Source organism: Barbus barbus, assembly GCF_936440315.1.
Source record: "Barbus barbus genome assembly, chromosome: 6".
Taxonomy (NCBI): domain Eukaryota; kingdom Metazoa; phylum Chordata; class Actinopteri; order Cypriniformes; family Cyprinidae; genus Barbus; species Barbus barbus.
Genome location: NC_136734.1, coordinates 2744589 through 2765034, shown reverse-complemented (window position 1 = coordinate 2765034; position 20446 = coordinate 2744589). Strand labels below are relative to the sequence as shown.

The 20446-nt window shown below is 39.6% G+C and overlaps 1 protein-coding gene across 1 annotated transcript; it reads left to right on the top strand.

The window, feature by feature from the left end:
• The first annotated feature begins 6156 nt into the window (after positions 1-6156).
• LOC306871634 (apical junction component 1 homolog) lies at positions 6157-19953 on the top strand. The gene is made up of 2 exons (XM_079419695.1): positions 6157-6321; positions 16491-19953. The coding sequence occupies exon 2, from the start codon at positions 16544-16546 to the stop codon at positions 19844-19846; it is 3303 nt and encodes a 1100-aa protein (XP_079275821.1). The 5' UTR covers positions 6157-6321; positions 16491-16543; the 3' UTR covers positions 19847-19953.
• The last annotated feature ends 493 nt before the right edge of the window (positions 19954-20446 follow it).

The following is a 20446-nucleotide window of genomic DNA, read 5'->3' as shown; positions in this document are numbered from 1 at the left end:
TTATTTGCAAATCAATGATTATGCGTTCCATGTTACTTATTTCACAGTCGACTCTGACAATTGTTCAAAGGTTTAAGGGGTCATTCACAGCTCATACAGTATATTCATGTATTCTATCTGCAATATTTTCTGGTCTGTTTGCATACATAAGCATGTATGATGAACAGTTGTGTTAGTGTGTAGCCACTTGATGTCTGGGCAGTTGAGAAGCATTGTGCTGAAGTTGCTCATGGTGTGTATGTGTGTGTGCGCGTGTGCGTGCGTGTGTGCATGTGTGTGTATTTGTGTGCGTGTATGTGTGTGCATTGTGCTGACTGGCTGGGTTTCATATGTGGAGGGATCAGTCTCTTGTTGAAGCTCCTCTGTCAGTGTCCAGTGATCAGCCAGCAGGTGTTTGTGTGCTGTTCAGCACATTTCTTCCCTTCCTGGAGTCAAATCAATACAGAGAGCTGGAAGCCAGACTCAGTCTGCTGAGGATTGAATGTCCTCATGTGAGCCGAGTGATGCTAGAGGGGCTTCAGCAGCAAGGTCAAGAGTAAACCCTATCTATCTTTCGTTCTATCTATCGTTCTATCCATCTGTCGTTCTGTCTATCTGCCATTCTATCTATCTATCTATCTATCTATCTATCTATCTATCTATCTATCTATCTATCTATCTATCTATCTATCTATCTATCTATCTATCTATCTATCTATCTATCTATCTATCTATCTGTCGTTCTATCCATCCATCCATCCATCCATCCATCCATCGTTCTATCTATCTATCTATCTATCTATCTATCTATCTATCTATCTATCTATCTATCTATCTATCTATCTATCTATCTATCTATCTATCTATCTATCTATCTATCTATCTATCTATCTGTCGTTCTATCCATCCATCCATCCATCCATCCATCGTTCTATCTATCTATCTATCTATCTATCTATCTATCTATCTATCTATCTATCTATCTATCTATCTATCTATCTATCTATCTATCTATCTATCTATCTATCTATCTATCTATCTATCTATCTATCTATCTATCGTTCTATCTATCTATCGTTCTATCTATCTATCGTTCTATCTATCTATCTATCTATCGTTCTATCGTTCTATCGTTCTATCAATCTTTCGTTCTAACTATCGTTCTATCTGTCTATCAATCTATTGTTCTATCCATTGTTCTTTTTGTTCTTTTGCTATATCATTCTGTCCATCGTTCTATCTATCCATCTTTCAATCCACCTACTTATGGTCTGTCTAGCAATCTATCTATTGTTCTATCTCTCATTCTTTCGTTCTATTATTCCATCCATCCATCGTCCTGTAACAGCACGACCAGGCTCTCCGCCCACTCAACTTCCACGATCAGCCTCACCTGTGTTCTAAACCACTCACACCTGCACCTCGTCACCACCATCATCAAGAGCACTATAAAGACACTCACCACTATCGCTGCAGCGTCCGATCTCGTTAATTCAACGTGGATTCCGCTTCGACGCACAACCAGTCGATGAGTATACCTTCTATCTACTTACCTCTTAGACTAACCTTCTGTTCTCCGTCCCGTTCTCTCCACTGTCCGCAGACGCATCTCTGTTGGGAATCACCCTCATCCGACGCCGGCTCTCTTCACCAGTCTCGCTCCAGCAACCTGAGAAGCATAAGGACACTTTCAGTACAATTGCCTGACTCTCATTCTCCAAGCCTCAAGATCTCCTGCTCACCTCTCTTCACGATCACCTGCACCTTTGCTGTGGAAATAAATTCACTGTGTTATCACTTACCTTTGTGTCCGACTGCTTCCATAACAGAAGATCGGACCAAACCGCTTCCACCATGAGCACTCCCGACCCATTTCAAGAGTTAGTGGACACCCTGAAGAGACTCCTTACCCAATCTGCACCCCCGGCGTCACCTCCCGCTCCACCGAATCCACCAGCCATCACTTCTTCTACGCCTGTGTTGTTCGCCAGTCCCATGGCCACTCCAGCGCCCTACTCTGGTAAACCGGAGGAATGCAATGGCTTCATTATGCAATGTTCACTCATAATCGATCTTCACCCTCAGATGTTTATAACCGAACACTCCAAGATCGCCTTTGTCGTCACATCCCTCACCGGTCCAGCGCTGAAGTGGGCAGAGACGATTATGAGCCAAGCCGGTTCCGCAACCCATTCATTCACCCAGTTTATCTCTCATTTTCGTGAGGTTTTTGGTCTGTCTCCAGGAGATTCCACCGTGGGCGAACAGCTGTATCGGTTGCGACAGGGCTCCTCAACTGTCCACGAGTACTCTCTCAAGTTTCGCACCCTCGCGGCGGCGAGCGGATGGAACGAGCCCTCACTCCTGACCACATTCCGCCAAGGTTTGAACCCCTCAGTGCGCTTACATCTTGCGGCATATGACGACAACTGCGGCCTTGAGAAGTTCATCCAAGCAGCGATACGATGCTCTAACAGGATGCAAGCCTGCTCTGCTGAAACCCACGATTCCCTTTTCCCCAGCTCTCCTTCCTTCTCACAATCACCCAACAGAGATTCACCTGAACCTATGCTCACAGACTCATTCCACCTCACTCCTTCTGAAAGGCGAAGGCGTTTGCAGCATGGATTATGTTTGTATTGTGGAGACAACACCCATCGCATCCAGGAATGTAACATCCGCCCTTCAAGGCTGATGGTGAGTGGCATTAGACCCAACTTCCCGAAGATGAAGCCCCTTACCACTCGTGTCCAACTAATCATAGGTACATATTCCCTATCGGTTACCAGCCCCCTCTCTTTCCATGGTCAGGAGTTCCGTCCGACGTCCCTGCAGTAGATCACTGGTTCCGAGAGAGCGAGAGAGTCTGGGACGCTGCGCACCACCAGTTACAGCAGGCAGTGCGCAGACAGAAGATAGCCAGTGATGCTCGCCGTTCTGCCGCTCCTACCTATCATCCTGGGCAAAAGGTATGGCTGTCCACCCGAGACATCCGTCTGCGCCTGCCTTGCCGGAAACTAAGTCCCAGATTCGTTGGCCCCTTTACCATCCTCGAGCAGATCAATCCTGTCACTTACAAACTTCAGCTACCACCACAGTATAAAATCCATCCCACATTTCACGTCTCACTACTAAAACCCTTCTCTCCTTCTGTCTCCCCAGAGCCTGGTCCGGTCGAGGATCCCCCTCTCCCACTCATCATTGACGAAGGCGCCATCTACAGGGTTCGTGAGATCTTGCATTCCCGGCGCCGTGGTGGTAAATTAGAATATCTAGTCGACTGGGAGGGCTACGGTCCCGAAGAACGATCTTGGGTACTGAGAGAGGATGTACTCGATCTGACACTCTTAGATGACTTCCATGCCTCTCACCCAGAACTCCCAGCTCCACGAGGTCGAGGCAGACCACCACGACGCCAGGGTCGGCCCTCAGGAGCGGGCCGTGGAGAGGGGGGTACTGTAACAGCACGACCAGGCTCTCCGCCCACTCAACTTCCACGATCAGCCTCACCTGTGTTCTAAACCACTCACACCTGCACCTCGTCACCACCATCATCAAGAGCACTATAAAGACACTCACCACTATCGCTGCAGTGTCCGATCTCGTTAATTCAACGTGGACTCCGCTTCGACGCACAACCAGTCGATGAGTATACCTTCTATCTACTTACCTCTTAGACTAACCTTCTGTTCTCCGTCCCGTTCTCTCCACTGTCCGCAGACGCATCTCTGTTGGGAATCACCCTCATCCGACGCCAGCTCTCTTCACCAGTCTCGCTCCAGCAACCTGAGAAGCATAAGGACACTTTCAGTACAATTGCCTGACTCTCATTCTCCAAGCCTCAAGATCTCCTGCTCACCTCTCTTCACGATCACCTGCACCTTTGCTGTGGAAATAAATTCACTGTGTTATCACTTACCTTTGTGTCCGACTGCTTCCATAACACGTCCATTGTTCTATCCATCCATCATTCTTTCATTCTATCCATCCGTCCATTGTTCATCCATCTCTTCATCTATCTTGTTCTATCATCCATCTATCATCGTTCTTTTTCTGTCTTTCTATCATTCTGTCCATCTATTGTCTATCGGTCTGTTTATCAGTCTGTCTATTCATCATTTGATCTGTTGTTCCTTCATTCCCTCCATCTGTCATTCCATCCATCCATCCATCTATCAATCTGTCTATCAATCTAGCTATCCATTGTTTTGTCCTTCTTTCATTCATTCCATCCATCCATCCATCCATCCATCCATCTTTCTTTCTATCATTCTATCCATGGTTGTTTTTGTTCTGTCAATTGTTCTATCCCTCTATCGTTCTTTCATTCTATCCATCCATTCATTGTTCTATCAATCCATCTCTTCATCAATCTGTTGTTCTGTCTCACGTTCCATCTATCGTTCTCTCTCTCTCTCTCTCTCTCTCACTCATCTCAGTGTACAGTATACAGCAGTAGCTCACGAGGTTTTGGAAACGAGCCATAAAGAGGATTTCTAATGAATAACATGAAAGCGCTGATTCGTCTTGAAGCCATCAGTCACGGAGACCTGAATGAATACATCATAATTACAGCGTTTTCCTCTAATGCATGCGAGTTGTTGTGTTTTTAATCGCTTTTTACGGCAGGCATCGTGTTATCAACACACAATGCCGGCTCATTTGCATTCTTGTACTTTTCACACCAGTGTAAGGTCGTTTGTAGAGAAATGACAAGCTGTCTTGAATAATTACTGTAGGACGAGGAGGATGGCGTGTTTATAAGCTGCTTTCACAGCTGTGTGTTTGATTACATGTGTTCTTCAGGTTCTTTGTTGATCTTATTAACCCACATCGGTCAGCGTTCGACAGACTGATTGTCCCCGTGAAGGTCTTTTAGTAGAATTTGTGAGTATCGATCTGCTCCCCATCCAACACTTTAACTGGCTGCCGAGACGAAGCTCAAATCCCTTTAATTGTAATGGATTCAAGCAGCATTCACAGCAAACATTCTTGTGTTTTTCTGAATAACAATAGTAGAGGATATACAGTGCATTTAAAGTTTTCATTAGGGCTTTCATATGTGATTCCATATGTTTCAAACAGCTAAAGTTGATGCAAAAATGCATTTATGTAATTTTATGAATTGTGTCGTGTTTAATAATTGTATACCTGCTTGAATTGGTCTATCATAGGCTGTTTACTGGCTGGTTCCCAATCTGACAATTTGTTAGTCTTACAGCATATATGTCACAAAGTCATCATGTGTTCCCCTTTTACAAATCTAATTTGCATATTTAGATGTTGGTCTGCCAAATAATAATAATAATGTTTATTGTTAGTAGTGTTCATATAGGTCACACTTTTGTCTCAAACGCTAGTTAGTAAGATAGTTATTAAGTTTAGGTATTGGCAGCATTAGGGATGTAGAGTATGGTCATGCAGAATATGTGCCTTCTTAAGTACTAATAAATGGAAAATAATAATAGGCATGCTAATAAGCAACTAGTGAGAAATGGTCCCTATTCTAAAGTGTTACCTTAATATAATACTATTATATTAATAATATAATTATATAATACAAATATATTATATATAATTCTACACTAATAATGATATAATTATTTATGGTTCACATAATATTATTATATGTTATTATTAATTTAAATTGTATTCTGTTCAATTTAAATATATAATAATAGTCACATTTTACCTGAATGTGTCTGTAAATAATAATAATAACGGCTATTATTGTTATTACCATTTTTGTTTATGTATTTATTTATTTTCCCCAGTTATTATAAGGTCACAAAGAGGAGTTAGCTTACAAAATACTGCGGATGGAAGCACTTTGATCTTAGTTCTTTGATGGTACTTTGATCTATCTCGTGTTATTTGGTACACCTATGTATTTCAAAGAATACCATGGTATTACTGCAGTAAAAATACACCATAGTATTGGCATTTGCTATCATCACTGTACTACCACGGCACCTCCAAAGTAGTTTTGTTTGTACACTGAATATGCAGACTTTCAGAGGTTTAATGTACTTACATTTCACATTATAGCCAGAGGCGTTCGCCCCGCCCCTTAAACGCGTACCAGTCGCGTTCGCTGCGCTCTTTTGAACGCGTACTTGCCGCGTCTGCCCCGCCCCTTTTGAACGCATATTAGACGCATTGGACGCCGGTGCTGAGGAGACGCGCGCGGATAGTAACGCCACGCCACAGATGCGCTGTGAGGACGACACGATTCGCCGATACTACAGACGCTTTCACGCTAAAATGCGACTCTCAGCACATTATAAAGCGTGAGCGCTGCGTATGATGGACATTTATGCTATCGGCGGATGGATTAACACGGTAAGAGCATCGCGCGATCTGTGTGTGCAGTGCGCGTGACAGATGAGCGCAGCTTTTCTGACATTGACATTGAAAAGACGCGCATCGATATTTGACATATGACACTATCGAATTGCAAGCGATCAGTGCGGATGTATGCAACGATCTGTCGGTATGGAAACGGTTTGATGTTGTAGGGAATCAGAGTTGCGCATGATGCTGTAGATAATGAAGGCATTGCTCATATACGTGAGGAATAACCTATGGAACCTCCAGCTGTATGCATCGCGCTTTAATGCTCATTTAGCGACGGTCTGCGACGCGAGTTCAAACAGCAGCTTAACCAAACTGAAAATCTCGCGCGTGCAACTTACTTATTGCAATTGCATGCAACAGACGTGTTTCCCTAGTGCTCGTTTGTCATATTTGCTGATGTCAGTATTATTATTAAGGTTATGTAATGCAGTCGTGGATTTTTCAACGTCAGGAGATGCATGGCCAGGGCTGGGGATCCTACTAGTAAAAGTGAACTAACCTCTAATGATGCCTGATGAAATGGTCTACTTGTGTCACGTGATGTGGGATGCTCTGGGGCTATACGTCATCGTGCGATGGTGCCTAGAGACTGTAATGTGCATCGTGTTGCATGCTGGAGCTGCAGTGTGCACCAGAGGTTTGCATGTCACAAACCCTTTTCAGACATATCTAAAGGAATCGTTTAGCATGCAATGGAAGTCCTGTCATTTAGTACTCATTCTAAACTCGTATGTTGTTGGGGTTTTGTTTGTTTGTTTTTTGTGGAAAAACAAAAAGTACATTTATTTTAAAGGACCTTCACTCATATCTTATCCATCAAAAGGACAGTTCCTATAGTAACCATGGCTGTCAAGGTGCAAATGATGTTTGGCCATCTCTTAAATACTTTATTTATCCCACCCTTGTGAAAAAGAAGTGCACTTTAGCATAATTTATTACAGACGTAATAAATGCAAACTGAATTAAATGTTTTCAGACACATAATTACACATAATATTATTTGAAATTAAATGAAAATGTATTATATATTGATATTAAATGTAATTAGTTAAGACTGCTTTTTTGACCCATTTATGTAGGACCTACATCTTTATATGTAATTTCATAATTAGTTTTGAATTGCAAAGTGCACTGACAAGCATTTATTGTAAACTTGCATGTCATGTTTTTAAATAAATTTCAAATATGATGATTTTGAAATGTAGTACATTTCAAAACAACATTAACTTCACATGTAATATTGAAATAACACAAGTACTTTGCATGTGCTTTCTTATGTTAGTCAGTACATCAAAATACATGTAAGCAATGATTTCAAATGCACTCTAAAGTAAACATGTTGTAGTTTTTGTTACATTATTGTAAAGTGCACTATTAAAAGTGTTAAGGGTGTTAAGAAAGTCATGAAAGTGGACTCTCTTTAATGCATTTTAATTCAGTAGTATTATATTATCTGTACCTACAGGTTTTTTTTTACACCCTTATAAGATTTCAAGTACACTACTTTCAATAAAATTCTACATTTCTGTCATTTAGAAAGTGTAGATCTAACGGACTACAGCAGATGATTTAAATTTTAACCAGACTAACCTGTGTGGCTTAAAAATGTCTGTGTAGACACTTTTTGTATTTTTGCTGGGTCTTCTGTCCAGGGTGAAATCATTTTAGATCACAGTTAATGGTAATATGATCAGATTAGGTGTTTTGAAGTCATATGAAAGCTTTGCGTGAAACATTTCATTCACAATCACAGATACAAATAGCATGTTGAAGTTCCTGACACCAAAAGGCATTGCTTCTCATGACAAAAGTGCAAGTGGAGAATGAGGTTTCAGAGCTGCAGCTTAGGGGATGATTTTCAGGGAATAATCAGGGAATGTTACTTTGTTTCTCACACAAAGCTCTCATGCTTCAGAAGACTTTGAATATGCTGTAGTGCACAAGTCACATGGACTGTATACTTTTCAGTTATGGTTACTATTAAATGTTATTATTATTATTCTGACAAAATGCATACATGTAAATATGAAAAAAAGCTGAATTCACCTTTTGTTTTCCACAGAAAAAAATACAGCATGCAGAATTTGACAGAATATTCATTTGGATGAAGTAATTCTCAGTTCTGTAGTATTTTACAGTGTTGCATTGATAATAGTAAGTGTTCACAGGAAACGTTATTTCCTTCGCTCTCACTGGAACCTCATTAAGCTCAGTCAGAATTGCATTACGTATATCACTCCCTCCATCTTTCTCTTTCATGCATGTGCACAGGTCATCTCTTATACATTACATGCACGCTCAACTGACTCACATGTTTCTATTTTTACTCCCCATCCAAAAGCATCCACTGCATTATTTGTGCAGCTTGCAAAAAGCAGAGAAAGGACAGAGTTTCAAGAGTTCAGATCATCAGAAATCACGTTCTGTGCTGCCTTGAAGAGCTCAGTGTAACTGTGAAAACCTGCTGTAACTTTTAGAAATCAAGACTTTCTTGCCAGCCTCAAAAGATAATATAAAGTAGAATAGATACTGTACTTCCGTGCTATTTTAGTATAGTTTATATACTATTGCAGTATTCATTAATATTTTGAATTATAGATATATAGGTTTATATAATTAAACAATATAATTTTATTTCAGTGAGTTGCTTTATTTGACCTGTTAATTTAAATGAATCAGTTTAGAAATTACTTATTTTTGAGTGATTTTTTTTTTTTTTAGGTTTTCCAATATGTTTATAAATTGTGAATAAATGATAGTGTTGTTTAGCACTATTATTTTGTTGTTTAGAGTAAATGTATTTGCATTAATATTAACTTCGATTGTGTCTCTCTAAAAAGTATCCTTTTGTGCCAGAGAAATAGTGCTGTTTCTGTTGGATCGTATATTATTATTGCCCTCTTATATAACTTTGGTGTAGTTAACTAATAACAGTGGCTTGAACTTCTGGAAGTTATACAGTGGTGGACAAAATGATTAGAACACTGCTATTTTCACCAGCTAAAAATGGTTTTAAGGTTTTTAAGATTTTCCTGACAACACACTGAGATCTGATCTGTCTGTCTGGAATGACATGAAGAAACAGAACAAAACTGAGACAGACTAGATCCAGGAGAACTGTGGCAACATCTCCAAGCTGCTTCAAGAAACCTCCCTGCAAAACTACAGTTTTAGGCACTTGTGTAAAAATGCTGTAAAATGTGGATGCTGTCAAAAATAATGTCATTTATTCTTTATCAATTAACCTCTATTAACTAAATTAAATCAACATTTGGTGTGAGCATCCTTTGTGTTTAAAGCAGCTTTTGTCCTCGGTGCACTTGAGCAGAGTTTCTCAGGGAGCTTTGCAGGGAGGTTTCTTGAAGCGTCTTGGAGACACAGTTCCTCTGGATTGAGTCTGTCTCAGTTTGTTCTGTTTCTTCATGTCATTCCTGACAGACTTGATGATGATCAGATCTCTGTGTGGAGCACAAAAATCTCACTGGATTATTAAAATGAATGTTTGGATATGTAAACTGATATTACCTACTGACACACTACAGCAAAAAATAGAAATAACTGACTTAAAACCACTTTTTTAGCTGGTGAAAATACTAGTGTTCTAATCATTTTGGCCACCCCTGTATCTTGCCAAATAAAATATGATGCAACTCTTCAGTGAAAAATTAAGCGATAAACATGTTATGATGTGACCCTGTAATTAGTGCATGATCTCATAGTGTTCAGGTCACATGAAGGTCCCTGAACTTCTCTTGCACTGAAGTCCTGATGTTGTGTTATTTTTAACTTGTTTTCTAAATGCCCTGGCATACTACGATGTGAAAAGCTTTGCTATCTCCGCTCTGCCGATTGCATCTTTCTGTTTGCTCATATGGGTCAAGGAGCTTCAACAATGCGTGATTCACTCAAAAGCGTTTAATTGAAGAGGTCTTTCTCATACACCAGCAGCGCAGCGCCTGCTTTCCCTGTGGTCATGAGTGCTTTGTGGTTACATGTTAGATAATGCCGATAAAGTTAGCGTTTCCTGCTTTTAGTGTGTAGAATGATTTTGTGTCTACATGTTTCATATTTCTCATAGAAGATAGATAACTTTGCCTTGTGGTTAAAGTCTAGGTGAATGCCTGGGTCATATTTCACTCCAAAAAGTGTATTTTAAATTGCCATGACAATTTCTTATTTTTTTCTTTTGATTTTGTGGCGAAAAAAATAGATACACAGAACTGAGACATCTACAGCAGAACGTCTTGTGGCTCAGAAATCATGTTTAGGCTTGCAAACTTCTTTTTATGTTAATTACACAACAAAAACAACAAAGGAGCATTTGAAAACCTTTATCATGGCAATTTCTTTCTTTTTTCATTTTGGGATGACATATACCATTTTTAATGAGATGCACGAGAGCAGAACTTGTTGTGGATCAGAATCAGATTGAGGCTTGCAAGATGGACATTTTCACAAATTACTGTGGGGCAACACATTTTTAAAACTTCATGACTATTTTTCTTTCTTCTTTTGATTTTGGGGCAAAATATGGCATTTTTAAGATACATGTGAATTATTGTGTGGCAATACCAAAACACAACAAAGCTGCATTTTTAAACCATTATCAACACAATTTGTTTTTAGTTTGGGCCACAGTATGCCATTTTTAGTGAGATGCACACAACTACTGAACATTTGAAAGCAGAACCTCTAGTGGATAAGTAAACAGGTTCAGGCTTGCAAACTGGATATATGCACATGAATTACTGTGGCGCGTGTAGATTAGGGCTTTCGTGACCCGCCTGTAGTGCGTCCCCAGGCGGTTTGTGGTCTGTGTTTGACTTGGCCTGATTCCGATTTCATGAGACAAACTCCTGTCATGTTCACGAGTGAAAGTAGATTACAGAGATTAGAGATTGACTGACAGCACAGACGCTGCACAACGAAAAGGTCAGAAACTGGGAAGCTCTTTGGCTGGGAATATGATGGGAGAGTCGGGAGCAGCCGGGAGAAACGGGGAAGAAGAAAGAGGTGATGTTGTCTACTGATGTCAGTGTCTTTCTGAATATCGTTTCTTCATGAGTGTTAGTGAATAGTTAAGGGATAGTTCACCCAAAATTAATATTTTGTCATCATTTATTCACCCTCGTATCGCTCCATGCATTTGAATTGTGTCAGAGCCCTTCATTTTCACATTAAATGAGTAAAATTACAAGTCTTTATTAATTTATGATTGATCATGAATTTAAATAACTATAATTATCTCTGTGTCAGTACAGTTTTTTTTAAATGGTTCACAAAACTGCATGCTGCTTGGAACTTTTTTATTTTTGGGGGAAAATCAGTTTCAGATCACTTATGTAAAAGTTGGATAAAACTGTAAGAAAAATCACATTATGTTAATAATTCTCTAGAATTTTCAAGGGTCTGGGATCAATATGATATTTTAATACTTAAGATTTGATTAATACTTTTATTAATCAAGGATGTATTAAATTGATCAAAAATGTCATGGTTTAAAAAGATATTAACAGTTTTCTACATTATAATATATATATATATATATACTCAGTTCTGCTGCAGGTATTTTCTATGCTAGATTAGCATAAGTTCATCGGGTAGGCAATGAGTGTGTGGAGGCGAGGGTGTTGCCCGATCAGCCTGAACAGATGGTCATACAGGAGAGAGCAGGTCAGGAGACGCTGGTTTTGATGGAGTCAGATCAGCCCAATTATGCAGTAGAGCCTTGCTACAGTACGTCCCATAATCGCTTTCTTTTCCCACATCGGCACTGATGCTTTTCTCTCACAGATCTGCATTTCTGCAGCGCTCGTTTAGCAGCTCAGGCCGCAGGATTGGGACTTTTTTGTTTCCAAGCCTTTCACAAGCCTCCCATTGTCCCCCGCATCAAATGGGCTCATTTTGCAAAATTAGCAGCGGGCCTTCGACGAGGAATGGACCGCATTGGCATGGAAAGGTTCTATTCAAGTCTGCAGTGTTTAATGGGTTGCATTATGAGACTCGACTGCTATTGATAAGACTGAAGGTTTCTGATAAGAAAGTCTGAGGAATTCACATTGAGAAATAATCACATAGTGTGTTAAAAGGCTTGAGAAGTCTGAGCAAGAAACCATCTTTAAATTTTAGAAAGTGCATATACACATGAAATATCTGTTTCTCATGCAAAATGATTCCACTTGTGATTTCAAAGAACTTGAAACTGAACCTACATTTGACTGCTTTGTGGTTTTGCATGTCTACCAGTGTTATTTTTGTATTATTTCTTAACTATTGTAGTATTTATTAATATTTTGCATATATGTGTGTGTGTCATTTGTCATATTTTAGTTAGTTTTTTTCTATTCAGGTTTATTTTTAAGTTTGAGTAATTTTAGTACTCCAACTTAAACTTCATTTATTTCAGTTGCCAGGGCAACATTTAACATTTTAATTTTTTTCTTTTTTTACTTTAACTTTTTCATTTTGTAATATTTAATTATTAGTTCATTATTTTAGTAATTTTTTTGTGCTTTTGTCATTTTATCTGTTTTTTGTTGTTTTTTTCCATTTAGCTTTAATTTATTTATATTTCAGTTTTAGTATTTTTTTTTTATAATTTATGATATTTATTTCTGCTTTATTTCAATTGACAACAGCAAAAACAACAAAAAACAATGGATTGATTTATTTAATTAACATTAAAACTGATGTCTAATACCATTGTAAGGCTGTTGCACGAGCAATATATATATAATTTTTTTTTTTTTTTACTAAATTTGTAACTATAGTGTAACTTTTTTTAGTTTACAGAATATTAATCATAAATAATTATGAATTGGACTTGCAGTGTATATTACTGTATATCAGATTCTTCAGATTTCTAGGTTCCTATTCAAAAGCAAGCATATTTATGTCACTGCGCATGTGAACTGCTTTGTACAAAAGGTCAGATTTTCTGGAAAAATCATGCTGATAGCATTATTTAACTCTAGTCCATATAAGCTCATATTTATATTGGCAGGTTGAGGTTTATATAGGCTGTTGTTGTGCATGCGAGTGCACTGAAGCTGTCTTTAGTCATGGAAAGCGGCATTTGCTTTGTCAAAATATTTGTTCTGGCTGTCACTCCATGGACAAACCTCAGATTTCCATGCATTTCATGGATACTTAATGGATAGATCTTTCTAATGTAGTGCATTGTGTCTACAGTAAAGAGAAAACATAGAGGAAACGTGTGGTGGTAAAGAGGCTCATATGTTCAATAATTCACATCCATCTGTAGCTCTGCGCTGGGTTAAAAGGGTCAGCTGGCATCAGCAGCAGTGAGACGGCACACTACAGGCACGTTCACACGCTTTACAGATGACAAGGTCAAAGGCCACGGATGAGCTTTACAAAATCTTGACTCCTTTGAGTGCCCTTTTTACTGGAGTTGGCGATTTTCCAGTGAGATGCTGAACAAATGCTCCTGTTAACCCTCATACAAAACTATATCAATTCAAACTGCATTATGCATTACTCAGAGTGATCGTTTATGCTTAAAACAAGAAAAAAAATGTTACTCGTTAATTTTATTTATTTTTTTTTTCCAGAAAACAAGACTTAATAAAGATATAGTTCACCCCAAAAAAATCATAAAATGCAAGTCAATGGCTACCATTGAGAGTCACCAGTTCATTTACATAATCATGCAGTGACATCATGTACGCACAGTTATATTCCAGGTAATAATGTTGTAAATAACATTCGGTTTCCTGCACAGACCAGTCATTTCACTTCATAGGCCCTCAATAAAACATTAGAAGCCACAGGTATTGATTTTGTGTTGTCTGATATGCTTTTTTTTTTTTTACTCTCAAAATGCTGGTAGCCACTGACCTGCATTTTATGAATCACCAAGAACCATGGTTTCAGCTAAAAATCTGTTTACTGTTCTACTGAAGAAAAAGAAAGTCCTCTGCGTTGCACTTGGCCTGAGGGCGAATAAAGTAACAACAAATTTTAATTTTTGGGTGAACTATTGCTTTAATATATAATTGTGCTTCTATACTGAGTAAGAGAATGCTTGCAGTTTATTGCAGTTATAGTAGTTTCATATTAGGCCAGTATATTTTTACTGTAAGACTCTTCTGCCATCCGGACCAATTTAATATTCTCATATTATACTGAATAAGTAATTGAAACAAAACTGCATGAAATTTTAAATTAGCCAGATCCATGAATAATACATTAATTGAGTGATTCATTTAAAAAACATAATAATAATGGAACATTTTATGCAGATTAGAGATTTAATTTGATATTACCTATTTCTGAGTGTCACGACTTAATGGCTTTCCTTTATATATCGAATTTAAAAGAATAAATAATGTACAATAAGCTTTATTTAAAAACCAATACGTGACTTGCATTTGCCAAAGAGGAGATTCTGCTGTGTAGAGCTGCATTCAGCTGCGCCTCCTTGTGTAACTGTGTGAAATGTGTGAAGCTTTATAGTGCTATCAGCTCTGTTAAGGGATTGAGGTCATCACTGATAATAATGACAGCTTTTATACTCTGCAAACAGTTTGTGTTTGTTGTTCATTATTTTTAGGTCAATGCATTTTCCCCCAGATTTATGAAATTATTCAAAAATAGATTTAAATACAATTCATACACCTCTTCTATGAATATATATTTTTTTTATTTAAGAATTAAAATTAATTTTGATATTTTTGTGGGGCTTCAATTGTTTCTGAAATGTTGGGGTACATCATTTCTGATAAAAATTCATGATATATATATATATATATAAAAATTATTTTTAAATAATTGTAATGATGTGTGCACTAGTGTGTATTGAAGGTGTAAGGACTTTTTTTTTTGGACATATAAAACCAACATGAATACTAATATTGCATTTAGTATTTAAAAAATAAACTGGATTTTCAAAAGCACTTTGCTTGTCATCATCTCAGACAATTTTATGCCATTATTTTTTTTATGCCATAGTTTTACCTGTCCTGGACTTGAACAAATTGACAATTTTTTAAACAAATGTTGCATTTCCCAATTAGTTAGGGAGAAGCAAATATCTTGCATTGCACAAGTCTGGTGACTGTGCGTATGTTGGTAGACGGTGGGTGTTCCATACGCACACAGTTACTCGATTGTGTGAGGCAATGTAAAAAGCTGCCTGACTAACGCTCTGTGAGTAAACAGCGTCTGGAGATAGTAATGTTTGTAGAAGTGTCTTTCGTAGAAACAAGATGTGATTTCCTCAGTCTGATAAACTTAGCTGTAGGGAATGTGTAGGAGGTCTTGAAAACCATTTAATCTCCTTTTTAGAAGAAAAAACGTTCATGAGCTGGAACTAAATGGGAATTCAAAAAAGCTAGTATAATGCATAAATTCCATTGCTTTGATTGTATCTTTAATGACTACATGCATTATTTCAGTTGTGTTCTCTTTGTACAGTACGGTTCTTCATGACAAATGATTGCACCTGTTTTGCACAAAGTTTATGAGAATGACAAGATGTCAAAAACCTTCAAAGAGCCTAATTTAGACTCAAGACACTATTTCTGTCCTGCCTTCAACCTGCAGATTTGAAGCCAAGCATAAGAGATAAAATGTTTATAATTACGTAAGCGTTCTTAAGCGATTTACCATTCCAAGATATTTCAAAGGTGAAAAGAAAGATTTTTGTATTAGGGATTCAGTGCAATTCTGTTGAGCCCTCACACTGTATGTACCATGATGGTTATGAGATGATGTTGTTGCCAGGGGAAACATCATCCTCTGGCAGCCACCTCCAAATTACTTGCATACATCCTGCCAACATATTTTGCTGAACAACACAATGCATTACAGAATCAGAATTGGGTTTATTTGCTACGTACATTTGCACTGAATCTTGGCTTGACGAGTTACTTCCCAAGGTAACCTTATACATTCAATGCTTATCAAATAATGATAAACAATGTAGAATACTTAATATTGTGCAGTTATTGTTTACAATATTAAATTCAGGCTATTTACAAGTAATCTTGTGTTTTTATGGTTAATCAGCCAGTTCCCAAAAACACTGTTAGCATTCACGCTTAGTATTATAGATCCTATACTATAGGTGTTTTGAATGCAACTTGTACAATGCAATACTAATCTTGTGTTGTTTTCTTCATCTCTTGCAGGGAACCTTAACCTAAACTAATTTAATGGGGAAAATTAGAAGAGTCTCATTAAGATGACACGCACACATCCACCTGATATACTAGTATCAACGGTGTATCAAGATGTTAAAGTGAATTCCCTCTCAAACCACTCCAAAGCCTGTCATCCCTCAAAACAATGTGATTCCCCATCCATCAGCAAACTGGAGAACACTCGAAAAAGCAAAAGCAAAAGCAAAAAGAGGCACTGCCGTAGCTTTGACACTGAGTCTATGGACAAACCCCTATATCATACAATAGCAATGGAGTACCCATACCGAAGGGCTGAAAGGTATGCGGCCAATCCAGAGGTTGCCTGGAACGCCTTAGGTCGCCAACAAGGGCATGGACTTCACCGGTTTTCTTCCCCAGACATATTTAGCTACCGTCTCACCTCCCAGCCAATGACTGCTGAGATGCCTGGTGAAATTGCTGTGACAGAACAAAAGAGGAGGACTAGATCTAGAAGTGCCTCACGGGTTCAGACCAGCCTAACTCCTGTGTCTTTTGATGCTTCCCCTCCAGTGGCAAGGAGGGGCCGGGAAGCTCAAAGGGCGCATCGAAACACTCAGCCAAGGCCGGAAGTTTCCCCAAGAAGAGAGTCTTCCTACGCCGCCACGCGAGCACACGCGAACGAAGTACATCCCGTCAAACTGCAGCCGCAGAGGAGTGATACAAGCAGGTATTCCCCTGTATATGTGCCTGAAGGCTTTGACGAAGGAAGGTCAGAGAAATCTGCCACTAGTCCTCATGTTCGGTGCCGGGTAGACATCAAACCAGATGAGTCGGCCGTGCAGCAAGGAGGCCGAAAGGCAGCTACACCCCATGTGGACATACCTTGGCAGAAGTATCCCAGCAGTGGCAGTCGGAGTCTGACAGTGCCTCGCCATTTCTCCACTTCGAGGACATCGACTCCCACTGACTCCTTCACCGGAGAGTACAGGCGGGCGTACCAGTATTCCCAAAGTATGCCAAATAGCTACATGCAGCCTATGGAGATCCCTTTACAAAAGGTGGTCTCGCCACGGGAGCCAAGGGAACACTATGGACGGGAACGAAGGGCTCATTCAAGCCCCAACGTGCCAACTAAATTCTTCTATGCAGAGGATTTGGGGAAGTATGGATCTTCAGCTTCATCAAGGACTCATTATCAAGATGAACGGTACAGCATTCCTAGCCAAACCTACTCACCTAAAGTACAATATGTACAAGATCCAAGGACTCACATTGTTCATACTGTACCTTCCCGGCAATATTTCACAGAAGTTGACCCTTACCATTACACTGGACAGCCTGTGTACCCTAAACCCTATGCTGCAAGTGAGCCAGGGGCGTATATAATTCAGACACCTCCTGCAAGGACTTTCTATGGCGATGACCCAAGGACATATCAGATTCAAACAGCCCCTCCTCAGATCTTCTACATGGCTGACCCCTACACGCCACCAATGGAGCATCATATTCCTGCAAGGGCGTACTACACTGAGGGAAGACGACATGCCCGTGTGGTGCAGCCACAATCAGAGGACTGGTATGGCTCAGAGGTCTCCGGCTACTCTAGCCATTACCCTTCCTCGTATGTCTCACAGGTTACTCCCACGAGAGTTAGACAAGAGCCAAAGCTCACATCTTGGTATGCCCACCCATGCATGGAGCCAGCAAGAACCGTAACAGACCCAAGACCGTACTCAAGATCTTGGGATAACATCCTTGATACCCATGTAGAGCGGGAACAGCCCGTACCTCGAGGGAAAAGCGATGAGAATCTTCTTTGTCAGGGGATACAAACTTCAAGTGAACGACCAAAACCTGTGGTTGTGAACCTTTCCAGCTCACCAAGGCGTTATGCTGCACTGTCCTTATCTGAAAACTCTTTGATTGACAAAAGTCCAACTGAGGCTAGGAGCTCTTCGAGTAAACTGTGGTTTGTCACACCTGAGATTACCATCACAGACAATGATATCAGACAAAGCAATCTTAGTAAATCAGAAGCACGCTCTGCAAGTTGGGATGTGCTGGATTCAAAAAGTGCCCCAAATCAAGAAGCCCCTCAACGTGAAGCGAAATCCCGCGCTGGAGAATCTACCAAAGAGAAAATGCACAGCAGCACATCTTTACAGCAAAGTTTAGAGCAGCTTGATGAGCTTCTAGCAGACCTTGTCATTGATTACAAACCTCCAGCCAGGAGGACAAGTGAAGACTTGCTTGATCAACTCAAAAAGCTCATTGATGAAGAAGAAGCAGTATCTTCAGCAAGAAAGGATTCGATGGCAGGATCTGAAAGTGGCATGCCCCTTGACAAACAACCCACTTCAATAAAAATAGATCCTAACACACTAAGAGACACTGACGGGAGTTGTGACGGCCTGAGAAGTACAGAAGAGTGCTCCCCTGACCATAGTCCCGATGAGGACGACACTATGATGTGTTCAAACAATAAATGCCGACGGACTGAGACCTTGTTTAACGCCTGCCTCTACTTTAAGTCCTGCCACAGCTGCTATACCTACTACTGCTCTCGCAACTGTCGCCGCGAAGACTGGGACATCCACAAGGAGAGCTGCCTCTATGGACGAATCAGTAGTGTGTGTCGCCACGTTATTAAGCACTGTCGAGAAACTGCAGAGGTCCATAAAGCTTTCTCCCGTATAGCCAAAGTGGGATACCTGTCTCGGGGCAGGGGAGTCTTGTTTTTGGGCTTTCCAAATCCAGGTTCGTCCACAAATTTCCTTCAGTTTGGACTAGAAAGTCTACTCATGTCACCAACATACTTATCTCTCCGTGAGCTGGAGAGCTTCAAGGATAACCTTGGGGAATATTGCAAGGAGCTCCAAGAGGCGGGAAAGGAATACGACCCAAATGAATGTTTTCTCTTGAATGTATCCATTGCTGTTGGTGATCAAGTGCCTGACGGACCGTCGCCAAGGGTCCAAGCCCCAACCGTCAGGAAATTTGCCAAGATCGCTCTTGCCTCCTACAGCCCGGAAAAAAAGGTCCATCGGAAGGAAACCGACATGGAGACGTTGATCCTGACCCCACCGCCAGGTATGGCTGACATTGACAAGGAAGGCGAGGAGGGACGGAAAGCCCGGGAGATCTGCTTCATCAACATTCAGCGGGAGTTGAGGATACGTGGGGTGTTTCTTCGCCACGAGTATCCCAATGTCTACCAAAAGCTCTGTGATTTTGTTGAGAACAACAGGAGGTTTACGCCCACTACTATTTATCCCATTGATAAAAGGACCGGCAAGCAGTTCATGTGCATGATAATGGCAGCTTCTGAGCCACGAACTTTGGACTGGGTAGCCAACCCACATCTCCTAGATGACATTATATAAAAAAAGTGCACCTTTTATATATTAAAGCATAGATCTCACTATAGTACATATCTAAATATACCAAGCTTATTTGTTATACATGTTTGTAGATATGTATTTTGTTAATGAAAAAAAAAAAAATGTATTCATGTCTGCAAGGCCAGTATTATTCAATGTTGAAATATTGCCCATCAGATGTTGAATAAGAGTAATTCACACAGTTTATCCATCGACTTGATATCTAGTCCTAGGATTTGTTCATTTATGCTTCACTGGCAATTACTGCCATTGTTTTCTTTGTAGCAATTCTCTTTTGATATTCTTTTGTTCATGAAGAGAAAGAAAGAAAAAAAAACAATCTTGATTTATTTTGGCAAACTACAGAATTATGTACTTACTTACGTCAGAGCTGAATATTTTTTCCTATGCAAAAAATGACCAACATTGTCCCGCAAAAATATTGAAAAAGTTTTGGCTAAAGAAATATAAGACTATATTTCTTTTTATCACAAAAAAAGGTGTATTTTTATTGATATGTTAATACAGGCATTATATTATATTATAAACATAGTTTAAAAAAAGAAGAAGAACATAATGCAGAGTGGAAACACAGTACATATA

What these genes read in the sequence shown, in the direction of transcription:
- LOC306871634 (XM_079419695.1), top strand. Translation starts at nt 16,544, where the DNA reads ATGACACGCACACATCCACCTGATATACTAGTATCAACGGTGTATCAA.